Raw genomic sequence first — 21,132 nt, 5'->3', positions numbered from 1 at the left:
GTCTCTCTGCTCGTCACTGTGTGGGGATTGTGTGTGTGGGTTTGTATGCGAGTGTGTGGTCTTACCTGCGTGAGAGCTGAGCACTCAACGTATTTGACAGCCTTGAGGTCTCTGGCCAGTTTCTCTGCTGTCTCAGGAGTGATAGGCTTTTGCTTGTTCTTTGCCAGCTTCTCTATGGTGGACGGGTCGTCTCGCAGATCTATCTGAGTCCCCACCAACAGGAACGGGGTCTTTGGACAGTGATGGGTGATCTCTGGAACCCACTGGAACACACACACACAGGTTAGTGTGTGTGAGTGATATGGGGAGGAGGAGAGACTAGAAGAGAGGCAGAAGGAGGATATGGGAAGAAGAGGGGGAGAGTAGACCCACCTTTTCTTTGACGTTTTCGAAGGAAGAGGGGGATACGACGGAGAAACAGACGAGGAAGACGTCTGTCTGGGGGTAACTCAGAGGCCGTAACCTGTCATAGTCCTCCTGACCTGGAGAGAAAAACAAACATTACACACACACACAAAGGGACTTTAGCGTCAGTATTCAGGCTGTCCAGAGAAGGCAGGGTATGTCTCTGAGCAGACTGAGGCAGAGTCAAACCTCTCCACTGTATAGAAACCAAGACAAACCCCAGTCTAAAATAGCAAGGACACACACACACACACACGTGTAGAATGCAGCTGATGGGAGGCTGTTTCTATAACACTACCAGTCCCTTTACTACAGCTTAGTGAACCTAGCTACCCTTAGTCATCAGTAGGACACACACGATAAGACAGGGCATTGAAGAGGAGCATACTTTACCTGCAGTGTCAAACAACCCCAGGGTGTAGGGCTCCCCTCCTATCATTACAGTTACAGCATAGTTGTCAAACACCTGCAACAGAGAGAGAGCGGAGGGGGGGGTTAGAGACAGTGTGTGAGTGTCAGTGTTAGTGTCAGTGTGCATAAAGTACTTACCGTGGGTACGTATTCAGAGGGGAACTTGTTTGTGGTGTAGGAGATGAGCAGACAGGTTTTACCTACAGCTCCATCCCCCACCACAACACATTTGATCGTCTGCATAGCTGTGCTTTAGAATCCTCTTTACTCATTCAAGATCTAGAGAGAGAAGGGGAGAGAAAGAATAGTGACGGTCAGATTTAGAGCCGTGGTGGTAGCTAGTAGCATCAAAACGACAGGCTAACATGAGCATTCCTGAGCACCCTGTTTAAACTATTCTAAAATAAGATTAAACTTGAATGAAAATTTGATTGCAGTGCTTTCCACAAGCACATGGAGCAGCCAGCCAAATAGAAAAAGTAGCCAGCCAGGCTCCCGGGGCTGGGGGAAGTTACGTTTTTTTGACCGAACAAGCTCTATTTCGGTAGCCTCTGGTACATTCAAATGCTAGATTGTATTTCAACCAGCAACTCAAGAAATATCACTGATAAAAATTAAAAAAAAAAAAAATCACACTTTAGTGTTAGTTTCATCAGCTGTTTTACAATATAAAATACATAAAAAACACATTTGTTTTGGCTGCACTGGGCCTTTAACTTCTCTAGGGTAGGTGGCAGTATTTTGACGTCCGGATGAAAGACATGCCCGTAGTAAAACTGCCTGCTACTCAAGACTCAGAAGGTAGGATATGCATATTATTAGTAGATTTGGATAGAAAACACTGAAGTTTCTAAAACTGTTTGAATGATGTCTGTGAGTACAACAGAACTCATATGGCAGGCAAAAACCTGAGAAAAATCCAACCAGGAAGTGTGGAAATCTGAGGTTTGTAGTTTTTCAAGTGATTGCCTATACAGTGACTTAGGGTTCATTTTGCACTTCCTAAGGCTTCCACTAGATGTCAACAGTCTTTAGAACCTTGTTTCATGCTTCTACTGTTACTGGGGAGAGAATAAGAGCTGACTCAAGTGGACTGCCTGAGGCCAATGAGTTGTTTACTGTGCAGGCACGCCGTTCCTTCTTTTTCCTCTGTAATGAATACGCTATTGTCCGGTTGGAATATTATCGAATATTTATGATAAAAAGACCCTAAGGATTGATTGTAAACATCCTTTGACATGTTTCTACGAACGGTAATGGAACTTTTTGACTTTTCATCTAGGGTTTTGCGCTCGCGCATTGTGCCTTTGGAATAGTGATCTGAACGTGCAAACAAAACGGAGGTATTTGGACATAAACAAGTGAAGATTTATAATACTATTTCTGAGTTTTGTTGACTCCAGGACTTGGCGGGTAACTGTATAGCTTGCTTTGATGGCTGAGCTCTGTAATCAGAATATTGAACAATGTGCTTTCGCCGTAAAGCTATTTTGAAATCTGACACAGCGGTTGCATTAAGGAGAAGTGTATCTATAATTCTTTCAATAACTGTTGTAAATTTTATCAACGTTTATGATGAGTATTCTTGTAAATTAATGTGCTCATTCACCGGAGTTTGAGGCAAAACATTTTCTGAACATCACGCACTAATGTAAAATTCTTTTTTTGGATATAAATATGAATTTTATCGAACAAAACATACATGTATTACCGTAATTTCCGGACTATTGAGCGCACCTGAATTTAAAAAATATTATTTTGAACATAAATAAGCCGCACATGTCTATAAGCCGCAGGTGCCTACCGGTACATTGAAACAAATTAACTTTACACAGGCTTTAACGAAACACGGCTTGTAACAAAAAATTTGCAGTAAACAGTAGCCTACCAAGAAAGTCATTGGTCACCATCTTCCTCCTCCTGTGCACTGAAACCACTGAAGTCATCTCCTTCAGTGTCGGAATTGAATAGCCTCAGAATTGCTTCATCCGATATTGGATCGTTTTTATTGTCGCTCTCGTCACTTTCATCCGGAGGCAAATCCCCCGCTGAGCACTCTTCAACACGCAGCAGTTCAGCCTTTCGAAACCTGTTGATGATAGTGGATTTTTTGACAATGCTCCACGCTGTCAGGACCCACAAATTTGAAAGCGGGAAAAATCCATATATTAGCCGCGTCATTATTTAAGCCGCAAGGTTCAAAGCGTGGGAAAAAAGTTGCGGCTTATAGTCCAGAATTTACGGTATGTAACATTGAGTCCGGGGAGTGTCATCTGATGAAGATCGTCAAAGGTTAGTGATTCATTTTAGCTGTATTTCTGGTTTTTGTGACACCTCTCCTTGCTTGGAAAATGGCTGTGAGGTTTTTGTCTCAGCGCTGTCTTAACAATCTAATGTTATGCTTTCGCAGTAAAGCCTTTTTGAAATCGGACAATGTGGTTGGATTAACGAGAAGTGTATCTTTAAAATGGGATAGAATAGTTGTTTGAGAAATTTGAATGAGATTGTTGTTTTGAATTTGCCGCCCTGCTTTTTCACTGTCTGTTTAATTAGTGTGTCCCACATACCCCAGAGGGGTTAAAGAATCCTGTAGGAGTCTGCTGACTTACCAGGCTTTAAGCTTCCCTTGAATAAGCATTTTCTCAGGTACAGTGCCTTTGGAAAGTATTCAGACCACTTGACTTATTCCACATTTTGTTATGTTACAGCATTATTCAAATTTATTTTTTAAAGTCCCCTCATCAACCCACACAATGACAAAGCAAAAACAGGTTTTTAGAAACATTAGCAAATCTATTAAAAATAAAACTAATACCTTATTTACTTAAGTATTCAGACCCTTTGCTATGAGACTCAAAACTGAGCTCAGGTGCATCCTGTTTCCATTGATCATCCTTGAGATGTTTCTACAACTTGATTGGAGTCCACCTGTGGTAAATTCAATCGATTGGACATGATTTGGAAAGGCACACACCTGTCTATATAAAAGGTCCCACAGTTGACAGTGCATGTAAAAACAAAAAACAAGCAATGAGGTTGAAGGAATTGTCCGTAGAGCTCAGGGACCGGATTGTGTCGAGGCACAGATCTGGGAAAGCATACCAAAAAATATCTGCAGCATTGAAGGTCCCCAAGAACACAGTGGCCTCCCATTATTCTTAAAATGGAAGAAGTTTGCAACCTCCAAGACTCCTCCTAGAGTTGGCCGCACAGCCAAACTGAGCAATCGGGGGAGAAAGGCCTTGGTCAGGAGGTGACCAAGAACCTGATGGTCACTCGGACAGAACGTCAAGGTTCCTCTGTGGAGATGGTTGTCCTTCTGGAAGGTTCTCCCATCTCCACAGCACTCCACCAAATCAGGCCTTTATGGTAGAAAGGCCAAACGGAAGCCACTCCTAGGTAAAAGGACTCTCAGACCACGAGAAACAAGACTCTCTGGTCTGATGAAACCAAATTAACTCTTTGGCCTGAATGCCAAGCGTCACGTCTGGAGGACACCTGGCACCATCCCTAAGGTGAAGCACGGTGGTGTCAGCGTCATGCTGTGAGGACGTTTTTCAGCAGCAGGGACTGGGAGACTAGTCTGGATCGATGGAAAGATTAACGGAGCAAAGTACAGAGAGAGATCCTTGACGAAAACCTGCTGATTAGTGCTCAGGACCTCAGGCTGGGGGCGAAGGTTCACCTTCCAACAGGACAACGTCTTGGCTGTGTGCTTAGGGTCAACGCAGGAGTGCCTTCGGGACAAGTCCCTGAATGTCCTTGAGTGGCCCAGCCAGAGCCCGGACTTGAACCCAATCAAACATCTCTGAAGAGACCTGAAAATAGCTGTGCAGCAACGCTCCCCATCGAACCGGACAGAGCTTGAGAAGATTTCCAGAGAAGAATGGGAGAAACACTCCAACTACAGGTGTGCCAAGCTTGTAGCGTCATACCCAAGAAGACTCAAGGCTGTATTCACTGCCAAAGATACTTCAAGAAAGTACTGAGTAATGGGTCTGAATACATATACAGTTGAAGTCAGAAGTTTACATACACTTTTAGGTTGGAGTCATTAAAACTCATTTTTCAACTACTCCACAAATTTCTTGTTAACAAAATATAGTTTTGGCAAGTCGGTTAGGACATCTACTTTGTACATGACAAGTCATTTCTTCAACAATTGTTTACAGAAAGATTATTTCACTTATAACTCACTGCATCACAATTCCAGTGGGTCAGAAGTTTACATACACTAAGTTGACTGCCTTTAAACAGCTTGGAAAATTACAGAAAATGATGCCATGGCTTTAGAAGCTTCCGATCGGCTAATTGACGTCATTTGAGTCAATTGGAGGTGTACCTGTGGATATATTTCAAGGCCTACCTTCAAACTCAGTGCCTCTTTGCTTGACATCATGGGAAAATCTAAAGAAATCATCCAATACCTCAGAAAAAAATGTGTAGACCTCCACAAGTCTGGTTCATACTTGGGAACAATTTCCAAACGCCTGTTGGTACCACGTTCATCTGTACAAACAATAGTACGCGAGTATAAACACCATGGAACCACGCAGCCATCATACCGCTCAGGAAGGAGACGCGTTCCGTCTCCTAAAGATGAACGTACTATGGTGTGAAAAGTGCAAATCAATCCCAGAACAACAGCAAAAGGACCTTGTGAAGATGCTGGAGGAAACTGGTACAAAAGTTTCTATATCCACATAGTCCTATAACGACATAACCTGAGAGGCCGCTCAGCAAGGAAGAAGCCACTGCTCCAAAACCCCCATAAAACAAAAAAGCCAGACTACGGTTTGCAACTGCACATGGGGACAAAGATGGTACTTTTTGAAGAAATGTCCTCTGGTCTGATGAAACAAAAATAGAACTGTTTGGCCATAATGACCATTGTCATGTTTGGAGGAAAAAGGGGGAGGCTTGCAAGCCGAAGAACACCATCCCAACCGTGACGCACGGAGGTGGCAGCATCATGTGTGGGGGTGCTTTGCTGCAGGAGGGACTGTTGCACTTCACAAAATAGATGGCATCATGAGGGAGGACAATTATGTGGATATATTGAAGCAACAGCTCAAGACATCAGTTTGGAAGTTAAAGCTTGGTTGCAAATGGGTCTTCCAAATGGACAACGACCCCCATGCATACTTCCAAAGTTGTGGCAAAATGGCCATGATAACTTCATAAAGTTGACTTGAAATATAATGTCGAGAATGGCTTTGCATTGATACAAACAAGCGACGTATAAAAAGACGCTTACAATTAAAATCAGAGATGTCTGCATTAAAATATAAACCATTTAGGCTATAGGCCTATTTCAATCATATTGAAAAACATTTAAATGTTCAATAAAATGTGTAATTTTTTGCTACCTTGTAGGCTACAGTCTAATTTGTCTCAATATTCACGTGTAGCCTAACATGCGCCAAAATCGGTGATTAGAATAAACCGCATCAATATTTGTAATCTCTCTAGGAGCGGAGCCTTCATAAATATTATAAAATCATTTTACAGTAAGATTTGAAACGGGCCCAGGTAAATATTAAACGAATGCAAAAATCCACTGAAAAAAAGTACTTTCCCTATCAGGCCAGTGACTGACGAGATCCACTGTCCCGTCATGCTTTTACTGGCCCCATGCTTTTTACTGGCCATCGTTAATGCCGGATCCTGCAAACAAAATAAAATGTGCCAGAAAACAATAGGCTAAGTGGATTTCGACTCACTCTTACCACATCATATGGGACGTGCATAAACTTATTTGGGATCGGTGTCATCGCCACAGGACGGTTGAGATAACGTAGGCTAATGCGATTAGCATGAGGTTGTGAATTACAAGAACATTTCCCAAGACATATCTGATATTGGCACAAAGCTTACGTTCTTGTTAACTTCTTTGGGATAGGGGGCAGTATTTTCACGGCCGGATAAAAAAACGTACCCGATTTAATCTGGTTACAACTCCTGCCCAGAAACTAAAAGATGCATATAATTAGTAGATTTGGATAGAAAACACTAAAGTTTCTAAAACTGTTTGAATGGTGTCTGTGAGTATAACAGAACTCATATGGCAGGCCAAAACCTGAGAAGATTCCTTACAGGAAGTGCCCTGTCTGACAATTTGTTGTCCTTCTGTTGCATCTCTATCGAAAATACAGCATCTGTGCTGTAACGTGACATTTTCTTAGGCTTCCATTGGCTCTCTAAAGCCGCCAGAAAGTGGAATGGGGTGTCTGCTGTCTCTGGGCAAAGAACAGCAGCAGAATTTGTAAGTGGTCAGCCTGGGGACAGTGAGACTGAGATGCGTTCACGAGACTACTCCATTTTATTCTTTCAGCCTTTGAATGAATACAACGTTGCCCGGTTGGAATATTATCGCTGTTTTACAAGAAAAATAGCATAAAAATTGATTTTAAACTGGGTTTGACATGCTTCTAAGTACAGTAATGGAATATTTTGAATTTTTTTTGTCACGAAATGCGCAAACGGATAGTGACCTGAACGCACAAACAAAACGGAGGTATTTGGATATAACTATGGATGATTTGGAACCAAAACAACATTTGTTGTTGAAGTAGAAGTCCTGGGAGTGCATTCTGACTAAGAACAGCAAAGGTAATCCAATTTTTCTAATAGTAATTCTGAGTTTACCGAGCCCCGACATTGGCGGGTCTGAATAGCTAGCCGTGATGGCCGAGCTATGTACTCAGAATATTGCAAAATGTGCTTTCGCCGAAAAGCTGTTTTAAAATTGGACATAGCGTTTGCATAAAGGAGTTCTGTATCTATAATTCTTAAAATAATTATGTATTTTGTCAACTTTTATCATGAGTAATTTAGTAAATTCACCTGAAGTTTTTGGTAGGTATGCTAGTTCTGAACATCACATGCTAATGTAAAAAGCTGGGTTTTGATATAAATATGAACTTGATTGAACAAAACATGCATGTATTGTATAACATAATGTCCTAGGAGTGTCATCTGATGAAGATCATCAAAGGTTAGTGCTGCATTTAGCTGTGGTTTGGGTTTGTGAGACATATATGCTTGCTTGGAAAATGGCTGTGTGATTATTTGTGTCTATGTACTCTCCTGACAATCTAATGTTTTGCTTTCGCTGTAAAGCCTTTTTGAAATCGGACAATGTGGTTAGATTAATGAGAGTCTTATCTTTAAAATGGTGTAAAATAGTTGATTGTTTGAGAAAATTGAATTGTGGTATTTTAGTTGGTTTTGTATTTCGCGCCGTGCGATGCCATTGGCTGTTGGCTAGGGGTTCCGCTAGCGGAACGTCTAGATGCAAGAAGTTAATCTAACTGCTCTGCTCAATTTACAGTAGCTTTTACAGTGAACGAATACCATGCTATTGTTTGACGAGAGTGCACAATTTTGAACATGAAGTTATTAATAAACAAATGAGGCACATTTGGGCAGTCTTGATATAACATTTTGAAAAGAAATGCTGTGGTCCATTGGATCAGTCTAAAACTTTGCACATACACTGCTGCCATCTAGTGGCCAAAATCTAAATTGCACCTGGGCTGGAATAATACATTACGGCATTTCTCTTGCATTTCAAAGACTATAAAAAAATCCTTTACCAGATCTATTGTGTTATATTCTTCTACATTCCTTTCCATTCCCACAAAGTGTGAAGTGTTTCCTTTCAAAGGGTACCAAAAATATGCATATCCTTGCTTCAGGGCCTGAGCTACAGGCAGTTAGATTTGGGTATGTCATTTTAGGCAAAAATTGGGGGGAAAAAGGGCCGGATCCTTAAGAGGTTTAATGTGTTCTTCCTCAGCCCCATAAAAAGAAAGGTATCCTTCACGTATGTAGGAAATCAAAGAGGAAGAGGTTCAATCTGCAGAAAGTGGATTGAACTAATACAATGCAAGACGGAATACAATTACAGAATTAAAAGTTAGCAAAATGAGGACTAGGCTACAATGAGCAACCCAACAGGTAGGCTGTTTTATCTGAATGGCATTGGGAAGAAAGCAGAGCATGTGCCCTCAATTAGCCTAGCCAGCTAGCTAGCTTCTCTAGGCTACTCCACTCAAGACAGGCATGGTTATATGGGATGATAAACAACAATGTGGTTGCTACAAGTGTTCTAGTTTTGCTGTAGCCAAGTTCCCTTAGAGTCTCTCTCTCCCTCAGTCTGCTCGCCACACATGCCAACCAATACCCTCCGCAGCTGTAGCAATAGCGCACAAGCCTCCCCTTCGCGTAGTAGTGCTCAGGTTAAATATATATTTTTTAAATATCTGACAAAAAGTCCTGATACTATTTGAATTGTCAAATAGTTTCAAACACCCATCCCTTCCTGCCAGTCACAATTCAACTAAGCTTGGGCAGTATACCAGGGTATTTGGAAGGAGCCACAGGATGGTTTATCAATACAGTCAATACAGTTTTTTTTTTTTATCAATTTGAATATTTGTAGCTACTTTAAGTAAATATCTTAAGTCAACTTCTGCAATACATGTTAGGAGATAAGGACTGCGTTCTTCATTTCACCCGTCACAATTTTTCATCATGACACTTACTGGTAGTTCTCAGTCGTAGGGTGTTTGTTTACAATGACGAGAGACCAGTGCCTTGTGAGTGAGTTACTTTTATTCAGCACGCACCAGGTGATCTAGTTACAGTATGGAATTCACAACCAAATGTTCGCCAGCTAGATATCTTAAAACCTGTTGGGGATAGGTGGCAGTATTGAGAATTTTGAAAAAAATATGTGCCCATTTTTAACTGCCTCCTACACCAACTCAGAAGCTAGGATATGCATATTATTAACAGATTTGGATAGAAAACACTGACTTTTCTAAAACGGTTTGAATGGTGTCTCTAAGTATAACAGAACTCATATGGCAGTCAAAACCCTGAGACAATTTCTAACAGGAAGTGTGTATCTGATGTGTTGAATTACTTTTAAGCCTATGCCATTGAAACACACAGGGACGCATTAATCATTGAGCACTTCCTACGCCATCCACTAGATGTCACCAGTCTTTACAAAGTGGTTTGAGTCTTCTACTGTGAAAACTGACTGAACAAGAGACTTGGAACGTTGGTCATATGCGGATGGCCAATATTACTCTGGCGCACGAGTGCATGTTTGGGTACTCTCGTTCCAATACGTTTTAAAAGAGAATGCAATCGTCCGCCTTGAATATTATTCAAGTTCTGATTGAAAAAGGCCCTAATGATTTATGCTATACAACGTTTGACATGTTTGAACAAACGTAAATATTTTTTCCCCCCCTCTTTGATGAAGACAAGTCCGGCAGGCGTTGTTCATGTTTTTGAGTAGCCTACAGGACGCGCTAACAACACATAGCTTTTTGGACATAAATGAGCTTAATCGAACAAAACTGCATTTGTTATGGACCTGGGTTTCCTGGAAGTGCCTTCTGATGAAGATAATCAAAGGTAAGGCATTATTTACATAGTATTTTTGATTTTAGATGGCGCCTAGTCTGTATCGCAAAGCCTATTTTTCTGGGCGCAGTCCTCAGATTATTGCAAAGTGTGATTTCCCAGTAAAGTTATTTTTTAAATCTGGCAATGCGATTGCGTTCACGAGATGTTAATCTATAATTCTTTGAATGACAATATAATATTTTACCAATGTTTTCAAATAGTAATTATTTAATTTGTTGTGCTGATTGACTAGCGGTATTGGAGGGAAAATATTTCCTCAACATGAACGCCATAGTAAAACGCTGTTTTTGGATATAAATATGAACTTGATAGACAATACATGCATTTTTTGCTCTAACATAATGTCCTAGGAGAGTCATCTGATGAAGATTGTTAAAGGTTAGTGCATAATTTTAGCTGGTTTTCTGCTTTTGGTGATGCCTGACTTTGCATTGACAAAACATTACACACAGCTATTTTCAATGTACTGTCCTAACATAATCTAACTTTATGCTTTCGCCATAAAGCCTTTTTGAAATCGGACAACGTGGTTAGATTAAGGAGATGTTTATCTTTCAAAGGGTGTAAGATAGTTGTGTTTGAGAAATTTGAATTATGACATTTCATTGTTTTCAAATTTGGCGCCCTTGATATTTCACCTGTTGTTGATAGGGTGTACCTGGGGTGGGACGCTTGCGTCCCACTAGCCCATAGAGGTTAACTATTAAGTTAGTCTAAAAATGTGCTAAATTCTCTGTAGTGGTGCATTTGGTTTGCTAATTTAGTAGCTGGTTAGCCATCTAGCTAAGTGGTTAGCTTCTTCCAAAAATCAAGCTTCACATGATGACAGCAGAGAATCCCCTCCCGGATCAAGAGCCTTGCTTTTTAGCATTTAATTAGCATGCTCTATGGGATTTTACATGTACTTGTTAGCATTGCTAACCTTTGTGTTACAAAGGCGGAGTGGGGTATCCTGGTATGGCACAAGATTGGTATGAAGATATAACAATCTGGATACCACCCAAGCCTATATTACACCCCCCCCCCCCCATTCATCTGATAGATCTGGGTGATGGGAAGGGACAGGGGCCTGTACTGTAACTATACATCACGCCTCCACCCTCTCTCCTAATGGAGAGAACTGAGGGAAGGACATTTGGGTCATTTAAATAGAGTAGTGTTCTTCACACATACACGGCAGGGCTGTGCAGGGTCCCACATACAGCAGAGATGGGCTGCTGGCATAGATAAATGGGCTCTGTCAGTGAGATGGAGAACACAGGGTTTTGTGAGGCTAGAGAACAAAACATTGATCTTAGTAGTTTATCCATCTACTCTGTACCTATAGACTGAACAAGACCAAGGTCACAACATTGCTGACATTTTCTGTTTTACTGGGAGGGGTGGGGGAAAATCAGTAAGCACAGAGAGGAACGGGAAAGAAACCAGTAAGCAACGACAGACCGTTTTCCTTGGGGAAAAAAAAAACAGGCTCAAACTGAACGTTGGACATTGATGGCAGGTAGACCTAGATGATGCACACTAACATCTGGAAGCAAATCATTTGTCATATTTACACACACACAGAAAACTAGACTGTCAGAGGTTATTGGCACAACACATTTGAATTAGCCTAAATTCTTGTTCTCTCCGTTTGAGAGCCAGGCTGTCCTCTAGCCCAGGGAAACAGGCTGAATCCTCAGCCAAGTTGCATTAGTGTGACAGACGACCATTTACACCCACTCTGCGTACTATTGCTCGCCCTCCATCCGCCCTCTGACCAGCCAGCCTCCCCCTCCCCCTCCAGACAGTGGGTCAATGCGGCTTTAAGCTGAGGCATAACGTCATCGGTTTAGAAGCGCTGCACAGCATAGCACAGCTCAGTCAGCACACACAGCTAGATCACAACAACGCACAGCATAGCACAGCTCAGTCAGCACACACAGCTAGATCACAGCAACGCACAGCGTAGAACTCAAACCCACTCACTGACAACTCACAAAAGTGATTCAGAGTACCCAGCAGCAGGTCATAACAGACACTGCCACAATGACCATATAACAGATGGTTATGATGAAGACAGTCATGAAAATAAGATAACTGTCATAATGATTAGGGAACAAAAATACAAATGGGTGGAACGAACAGCTGACAGAATTGCCAGGCATTGTAGTTAATTTCTGCAGTAACATGGACTCTTAAAGGCCTAGTGCAGAAACAAATGTGATTTTCTTGGAAGTAGGTAGTCTAGTGGTTAAGAGTGTTGGGCCAGTAACCGAAAGGTCACTGGTTCAAATCCCCGAGCAGACTAGGTGAAAAATCTGTCAATGTGCCTTTGAGCAAGGCACTTAACCCTAATTGCTCCTGTAAGTGGCTCTGTATACGAGTCTGCTGAATGATTAAAATGTAAAAATATGGTAAATGTTTTTAAACAGTGCTTTATAAAATTGATTCAATTGAAATTGTGTCTATGCTAGTGAGACAATACCCCACCCATAATGTCAAAGTGGAATTATATAATAAATTATGTTATTATAGCAAAAAAATCTTCCAAAACATGCATCATGTTGGCAATAAACTGCAAAAAAGTGGCAAAGAAATTACCTTCATGTCCTGAATACAAAGCATTATGTTTGGGGAAAATACACTGAGTACCACCTCATATTTTCAAGTAGAGGCCGACCAATTAATCGGAATGGCCGATTAATTAGGGTCGATTTCAAGTTTTTCATAACAAATCGGAAATCGGTATTTTTGGATGCCGATTTGGCCGATTAAAAAAATAATAAAAAAAAATAGGCCTTTATTTGACTAGGCAAGTCAGTTAAGAACACATTCTTATTTTCAATGACGGCCTAGGAACGGGGGTTAACTGCCTTGTTCAGGGTCAGAACGACAGATTTTTACCTTTTCAGCTCAGGGATTCAATCTTGCAACCTTACGGTTAACTAGTCCAACGCTCTAACCACCTGCTTTACATTGCACTCCATGAGGTTACGTGAATGCAGTAAGAAGCCAAGGTAAGTTGCTAGCTAGCATTAAACTTATCTTATAAAAAACAATCAATCATAATCACTAGTTAACTACACATGGTTGATGATATTACTAGTTTATCTAGCCTGTCCTGCGTTGCATATAATCGCTTAGGTACAAGTCGCTCCAGCCATAAACATCAATGCCTTTCTTAAAATCAATAGACAAGTATATATTTTTAAACCTGCATATTTAGTTAATATTGCCTGCTAACATGAAATTCTTTTAACTAGGGAACGTGTGTCACTTCTCTTGCAAACAGAGTCAGGGTATATGCAGCAGTTTTGGCCTCCTGGCTCGTTGCGAACTGTGAAGACTATTTCTTCCTAACCAAGACAGCCGACTTCGCCAAACGGGGATGATTTAACAAAAGCGCATTTGCAAAAAAAGCACAATCGTTGCACGACTGTACCTAACCATAAACATCAATGCCTTTCTTAAAATCAATACACAGAAGTATATATTTTTAAACCTGCATATTTAGCTAAAAGAAATCCAGGTTAGCAGGCAATATTAACCAGGGGAAATTGTGTCATTTTGTGTTTATTGCACGCAGTCAGGGTATATGCAACAGTTTGGGCCGCCTGGCTCGTTGCGAACTAATTTGCCAGAATTTTACATAATTATGACATAACATTGAAGATTGTGCAATGTAACAGGAATAACGTTTGATTTTCGAGATGATAGTTTCCGGATTCGACCATATTAAAATGACCTACGGCTCGTGTTTCTGTGTGTTATTCTGTTATAATTAAGTCTATGATTTGATAGAGCAGTCTGACTGAGCGGTGGTAGGCAGCAGCAGGCTCGTAAGCATTCATTCAAACAGCGCTTTCGTGCGTTTTGCCAGCAGCCCTTCGCAATGCATTGTGCCGTTTATGACTTCAAGCCTATCCACTCCTGAGATTAGGCTGGTGTAACCGATGTGAAACGGCTAGCTAGTTAGCCGGGTGCGCGCTAATAGCGTTTCAAACGTCACTCGCTCTGAGACTTGGAGTAGTTGTTTCCCTTTCCCATGGGTAACGCTGCTTCGAGGGTGGCTGTTGTCGATGTATTCCTGGTTCAAGCCCAGGTAGGAGCGAGGAGAGGGACAGAAGCTATACTGTTACACTGGCAATAATAAAGTGCCTATAAGAACATTCAATAGTCAAAGGTATATGAAATACAAATCGTATTGAGAGAAATAGTCCTATAATTCCTATAATAACTACAACCTAAAACATCTTACCTGGGAATATTGAAGACTCATGTTAAAAGGAACCACCAGCTTTCATATGTTCTCATGTTCTGAGCAAGGAACTTAAACGTTAGCTTTTTTACATGGCACATATTGCACTTTTACTTTCTTCTCCAACACTTTGTTTTTGCATTATTTAAACCAAATTGAACAGGTTTCATTATTTATTTGAGGCTAAATTGATTTTATTGATGTATTATATTTAGTTAAAATAAGTGTTCATTCAGTATTGTTGTAATTGTCATTATTACAAATAAATAAACGTTAAAAAAAATAAAAAATACCGGCCGATTTATCGGTATCAGCTTTTTTGGTCCTCCAATAATCGGTATCGGCGTTGAAAAATCAATCGGTCGACCTCTATTTTCAAGCATTGTGGTGGCTGCATCATGATATGGGTATGCTTGTCAATGGCAAGGACTAGGAAGTTTAGGATAAAAATTAAACTTATTACAACTAAGCACGGGTAAAATCCTACAGGAAAACATGGTTCAGTCTGCTTTCCAACAGACACTGGGAGACAGATGTACCTTTCAGCAGGACAATACCCTAAAACAAGGCCAAATCTACACGAGTTGATTAGCAAGATGACATTGAATGTTCCTAAAATGGCCTAGTTACAGTTGACTTAAATCTTTGGCAAGACTTGAAAATGCATGTGTAGCAATGATAAACAAATCAACTTGACAGAGCTTGAAGAACATTAAAAAGTGCACATATTGTACAACCCAGGTGTGCAGAGCTCTTAAAGAAACTTACACAGCTTTTATCGTGGCAAAATGTGATTCTAACATGCATTGACTCAGGGGTGTGAATACTTATGTAAATTAGATATTTCTTTATTTCATTACATTTCTGTAAACATGCTTTCACTTATAGGGTATTGTGTGTAGATGGATGAGGGGAAAAAATGTTATCCATTTCGAATTCAGGCTCTAACAACAAAATGTGGAAGAAGTCAAGGGGTAGGAATACTTTCTGAAGGAACTGTATAGGCTATATTTCCTCTTTGTGAAAATTAGAATCCCTTTTAGTGTAAAAGCTGTTTGAAAAGACCTAACATTTCAGCCTGTTCTGGTGCTAAATTAGTTAGACCAGTAAGTGAGCTCGAATCCTCTCTGCCAATAACAGCTAAACTCAAAAAAAAAAGAAACGTCCTCTCACAGTCAACTGTTTATTTTCAGCAAACTTAACATGTGTAAATATTTGTATGAACATAAGATTCAACAACTGAGACAAACTGAACAAGTTCCACAGACATGTGACCAACAGAAATGGAATAATGTGTCCCTGAACAAAGGGGTGGTCAAAATCAAAAGTAACAGTCAGTATCTGGTGTGGCCACCAGCTGCATTAAGTACTGCAGTGCATCTCCTCCTCATGGACTGCACCATATTTGCCAGTTCTTGCTGTGAGATGTTAGCCCCACTCTTCCACCAAGGCACCTGCAAGTTCCCGGACATTTCTGGGGGGCCCTAGCCCTCACCCTCCGATCCAACAAGTCCCAGACGTGCTCAATGGGATTGAGATCCAGGCTCTTCGCTGACCATGGCAGAACACTGACATTCCTGTCTTGCAGGAAATCAGCCATACTGCTCGTTTTGTGCGTGGTGGCAATGTCATGCTGGAGGGTCATGTCAGGATGACCCTGCAGGAAGGGTACCACATAAGGGAGGAGGATGTCTTCCCTGTAACGCACAGCGTTGAGATGGACTGAGCTTGTTGTCATTGCAGGCAGATGATGCTGTGACACACCGCCCCAGACCATGACCGACCCTCCACCTCCAAATTGATCCCGCTCCAGAGTACAGGCCTCGGTGTAACGCTCATTACTTCGACAATAAATGCGAATCCGACCATCACCCCTGATAAGGAAAAAACCGCGACTCGTCAGTGAAGAGCACTTTTTGCCAGTCCTGTCTGGTCCAGGGACGGTAGATTTGTGCCCATAGGCGACATTGTTGCCGGTGATGTCTGGTGAGGACCTGCCTTACAACAGGCCTACAAGCCCTCAATCCAGACTCTCAGCCTATTGCAGACAGTCTGAGCACTGATGGAGGGATTGTGCATTCCTGGTGTAACTCGGGCAGTTGTTGTTGCAATCCAGTACCTCTTCCGCAGGTGTGATGTTCGGATGTACCGATCCTGTGCAGGTGTTACACAAGGTCTGCCACTGCGAGGACGATCAGCTGTCCGTCCCGTCTCCCTGTAGCGCTGTCTTAGGCGTCTCACTGTACGGATATTTCAATTTATTGCCCTGGCCATATCTCCAGTCCTCATGCCTCCTTGCAGCATTCCCAAGGCACGTTCACACAGATGAGCAGGGACCCTGGGCATCTTTCTTTTTCCAGAGTCAGTACAAAGGCGTCTTTAGTGTCCTAAGTTTTCATAACTGTGACCTTAATTGCCTACTGTCTTAACTTCTTATGGCTAGGGGGCGCTATTTCACGTCCGGATGAAAAGTGTGCCCAAAGTAAACTGCCTGCTACTCAGGCCCAGAAGCTAGGATATGCATATAATTGGTAGATTTGGATAGAAAACACACTGAAGTTTTTAAAACTGTTTGAATGATGTCTGAGTATAACAGAACTTATTTGGCATGCAAAACCCTAAGGACAAACCATCCAGGATTTGTTATTTTTTTTAGGTCACTCTTTTCAATGGGAATCTAGAATTCTAAGGCAGTTGCTTGCAGTTCCTATCGCTTCCACTGGATGTCAGTCTTTAGAAATTGGTTGATGTTTTTCCTTTGTGTAATGAAGTAGCCCTGTTCAGAATGAGGGTCGAGTGAAGTGTACTGTTTGATAGAGGCGCGTGACCTGAAAAGCACGCTCCACTTTGTTTTCCTCCGGTATTGAACGCAGTTTATCCCTTCTTAAATTGTATCAATTATTTACGCTAAAAAAAAATGACCTAAAGTTGTATTAGGAAAGTTGTTTGAAATGTTTGGACAAATATTACAGGTAACTTATGAGATATTTTGTAGTCATGTTGCGCGAGTTGGAACCGGTGTTTTTCTGGATCAAACACGCCAACAAAATGTACATTTTGGATATATAACGACGGAATTAATCGAACAAAAGGACCATTTGTGACGTTTATGGGACATATTGGAGTGCCAACAGAAGAAGCTCGTCAAAGGTAAGGCATGAATTATATTGTTATTTCTGAGTTTTGTGTCACGCCTGGCAGGATGAAATATGATTGTCTGTGTTTGTTTGATGGGGTGCTGTCCTCAGATAATAGCATGGTTTGCTTTTGCCGTAAAGCCTTTTTGAAATCTGACACGGTGGCTAGATTAACAAGAAGTTCAGCTATAATTTGGTATATTGCACTTGCGAATGTATTAAAGTTAAATATTTGTAATAATTTTGGGGGGAATTTGGCGCGCTGCCATTTCACCGGATGTTGTCAAATCGATCCCGTTAACAGGATTTGAGCCATAAGAAGTTAACACGGTGTCCAAAGAAGGGCCAGAAGTATAGAGAATGGTGTCGTCTGCATAGAGGTGGATCAGAGAATCACCAACAGCAAGATTGACATCATTGACGTATTGAGATTTTTTTTTTTAAATGAATGAATTGGCCCGCGAATTGAACCCTGTGGCACCCCCATAGAGACTGCCAGAGGTCCGGACAACAGGCCCTCCGATTTGACACACTGAACTCTGTCGGAGAAGTAGTTGGTGAGCCAGGCGAGAGTCATTTGAGAAACCAAGGCTGTTGAGTCTGACAATAAGAATGCGGTGATTGACAGAGTCGAAAGCCTTGGCCAGGTCGATGAAGACAGCTGCACAGTATTGTCTTTTATCGATGGCGGTTATATCGTTTAGGACCTTGAGCGTGGCTGAGAAAACCACTAACACTGAACTCTCCAGCAAAACATAAATACTCAGTAAAGGGGTTTTATATTAGAGATGACATCTCCAGAGACAGGCACCAGGGATGAGGGATGCAGCAACCATCAGAGATGGACAACAAAGCAGCTGCAACTGTCTGCCTCTCCATCTAGCTAACTATCGCTGTATCTATATTGCGTTTACACTTGAAATTTAAATAAAACTTAGTCACAATATTATTTTAGGTTAAAACAAAAGTTTTTCCTTATCTTTCATTGCACGTGTTGAAAACCAGTACTTTCTGGTGGATGTCATTTTCATGGACAGATGCAACTACTCCACGTTTTCCCAATCTATACTAGCCTCCCTCCACAGCAACCATCTGAACCTGAAAGATGCCTGGGCAGTGGTCACAGATAATGCCTCCTACTGCCTGAAGACATACAAGGAGGTTCTGATAGGAGTGATGCCCAACAGTGTCCATGTAACCTGTCTTTGTCATGTCATCAATCTGGTGGGTGAGACCTGGCAGCATTACAAATACTTCTCTGAAGTTGCATCACTTGTGAGACAGATCTTATGTCTTCTTTAAGAAGCCTGGCAGAAAGAGAAGATGGGTGAGCTTCCTCATTATGAAGGAGTTTGTGCAGGCCAAAGCTCCTCCTGAAGCAGTGAGCTCTAGATGGAATAGCTGGTTTGAGGCAGTGAAGTACCATGCAGAGCATGTTCATCTCTACAGAGAAAATTCGTTGGCAGAAAAGTCATCATCCCAGGCAGTCACAAACATCCTCTGCCAGCTGGAAACAGAGGTGGTGGTGCAGGCCCTCACTGTTAAGCTAACCTTCATCTCAGAGGGCTGCTCCAAACTGATGACGGCTCTGTCAATCCTGGAAGGAACCCACCGTCCCACAGCAGTGTCTGCATACAACGCCATGGAGGATCGAGATTCTTACCTAGTGAATGGAATGGCAAAAACATGTGGGTATGGTGCTAAGACAGATGAGCTATTGAGAAAGACAGGGATTGGAGACAGGAGGGAGGTGCTTGACCATCTCCATGATGCATTCCACTTGGCCTTCAAAGTTCTCAAAGCACTGGGACACACATCCAGCCACAGAGGTCTACAGGCTGGCTAGGGTGTTCGATCCTAGGCAGGCTCCAGCCATGGAAAAGCAGATTGAAGCCTACACACAACTGAAGCCCATGGCAAGCCCATCAACAGAGCTCAGTGAAGAATGGATTGCCTATCAGCTCTGTGTCCAGGGAGCCCTCACCTGCTTTGGAGCTTGCTGATTACTGGAGGAGCATGAGTGCGAGATTCCCAAGAGTTGCAGTGCCCTACATCTACTTCCCAGTCAGCTCAGTGGACTCAGGAGTATCAGCAAATACACAACTCCACTCACAGACAAGCGAGAGGCACTCACCGAGCTCAACACAAAGAGGTTGATAATCATGTACTTCAAATGGAGATGATAGATGGAAAACTTTGAAATGGACAGACATAGGAGCTCATAAGGTAGTTCCATAGATTTCGCCTATTGCTGCATAATTTGCCTAGTGAAGCACTTTCTTTTACAAAAAAAACAATGTATCATTTTGTTTTTTTACATAAGTATAACTAAGTTTTGCCTATTGCTTGCTGCATTGTTGCCTAGATTACCACATTACTTTTTCATTTATAATGAAACACTTAGAACTCTGTATTGAAAAACTTGCCTTGATTAAAAAAATAGTGCAATGTTGTGTTGCATCATTACAAATTTACTGTTATATCTTAAATTGTTGACGTTTTATAACTTCACATTAGACACCAATGATAAAATGTCTAAATGGTAAAACACAGAATTCAGATTTTTTTTTTTTTTACGGATTTCATAGGGCCCTAGGTACACTGTATTTTCAGATAACTTCTAGTTTGGTTAAGAAATCTTTAAAATAACAACTCAATTTGCAGAGCGTCACATCCATTGTTTGTGCGTAGCCACGCCTTCCTTTTAAAGTGTCTAGTAATATTTTACCCTAAGACTGAGATTGACTTTTGCCGATGTGTCTGTTCTCCAAAAAATGCCTGTCAATTTACGCGACATCCATTATCCGTTACTTCAAAGTGGTATTACTTAGAACTTGGTAATTTTGTGTCTACACTTCACCTATAAAAAAGGTTAAAAAAATGTAATTAAAAAACATTAACATTTATGCTTGATAAGTCATTTCTGTGAGACATTTTGTTTCTCATTTTGTGTGCAAATGTCAGATCCATAACACTGAAATTGCCTACATGCAGCCAGGAGCATAGGAGAAAATGTAAAAAAAAAACGTATTTTTTGCTATTCAAACGTTTATTATAACATTGACAGAGGTCATTTGGCTGGCCAATAACAGTCATCCAAAATTCCATGACCATCACAGTCCTAACAGAGAAGCCACAATTCCCTGTGAGGGTAGAAGGCCCCAGGCTTCAATAGGGCTGCAACAGGCAGTGGCCCTCTCTCCACGGTTATGGTTCCACTTCCAGGAACTGACACAGCCATTCATTTTTAGCATACAAACTTCAACATGCTGGTTATCGTGGTTCCAAACATTGAATAGCTACAAAAGTCTCTGGGGTAAACGATTAATTCAAAAGTTAGACGTCACTTTAATCCCTTACACTCTTAGAAAATGGCCTATATCCACAGACAAAAAATCTAGCGCAACAATTTAAGATGTTTACTGAGTTACAGTTCATACAAGGACAGTTCATACAAGGACATCAGTCTATTGAAATAAATTAGACCCTAAG

The 21,132-nt window shown here is 41.4% G+C and overlaps 1 protein-coding gene across 2 annotated transcripts in view; it reads right to left on the bottom strand.

Moving 5' to 3' along the window:
• The window catches only part of cdc42 (cell division cycle 42), a 44,604-nt gene that overhangs the window by 9,212 nt on the left and 14,260 nt on the right, over positions 1-21,132 (bottom strand). For both annotated transcript variants that reach the window (XM_029694162.1, XM_029694163.1), the window contains exons 2-5: positions 955-1,095; positions 799-871; positions 373-482; positions 66-263 (exon numbers count right to left, since the gene is read on the bottom strand). In XM_029694162.1, coding sequence (XP_029550022.1) covers positions 66-263; positions 373-482; positions 799-871; positions 955-1,059 — 486 coding nt within the window. In that variant the 5' untranslated portion in view covers positions 1,060-1,095. The remainder of the gene's footprint in view (positions 1-65; positions 264-372; positions 483-798; positions 872-954; positions 1,096-21,132) is intronic.

The sequence above is a fragment of the Salmo trutta genome, chromosome 16 (genome assembly GCF_901001165.1).
Source record: "Salmo trutta chromosome 16, fSalTru1.1, whole genome shotgun sequence".
Classification (NCBI taxonomy): domain Eukaryota; kingdom Metazoa; phylum Chordata; class Actinopteri; order Salmoniformes; family Salmonidae; genus Salmo; species Salmo trutta.
This window is presented reverse-complemented; position numbering and strand designations above follow the sequence as displayed.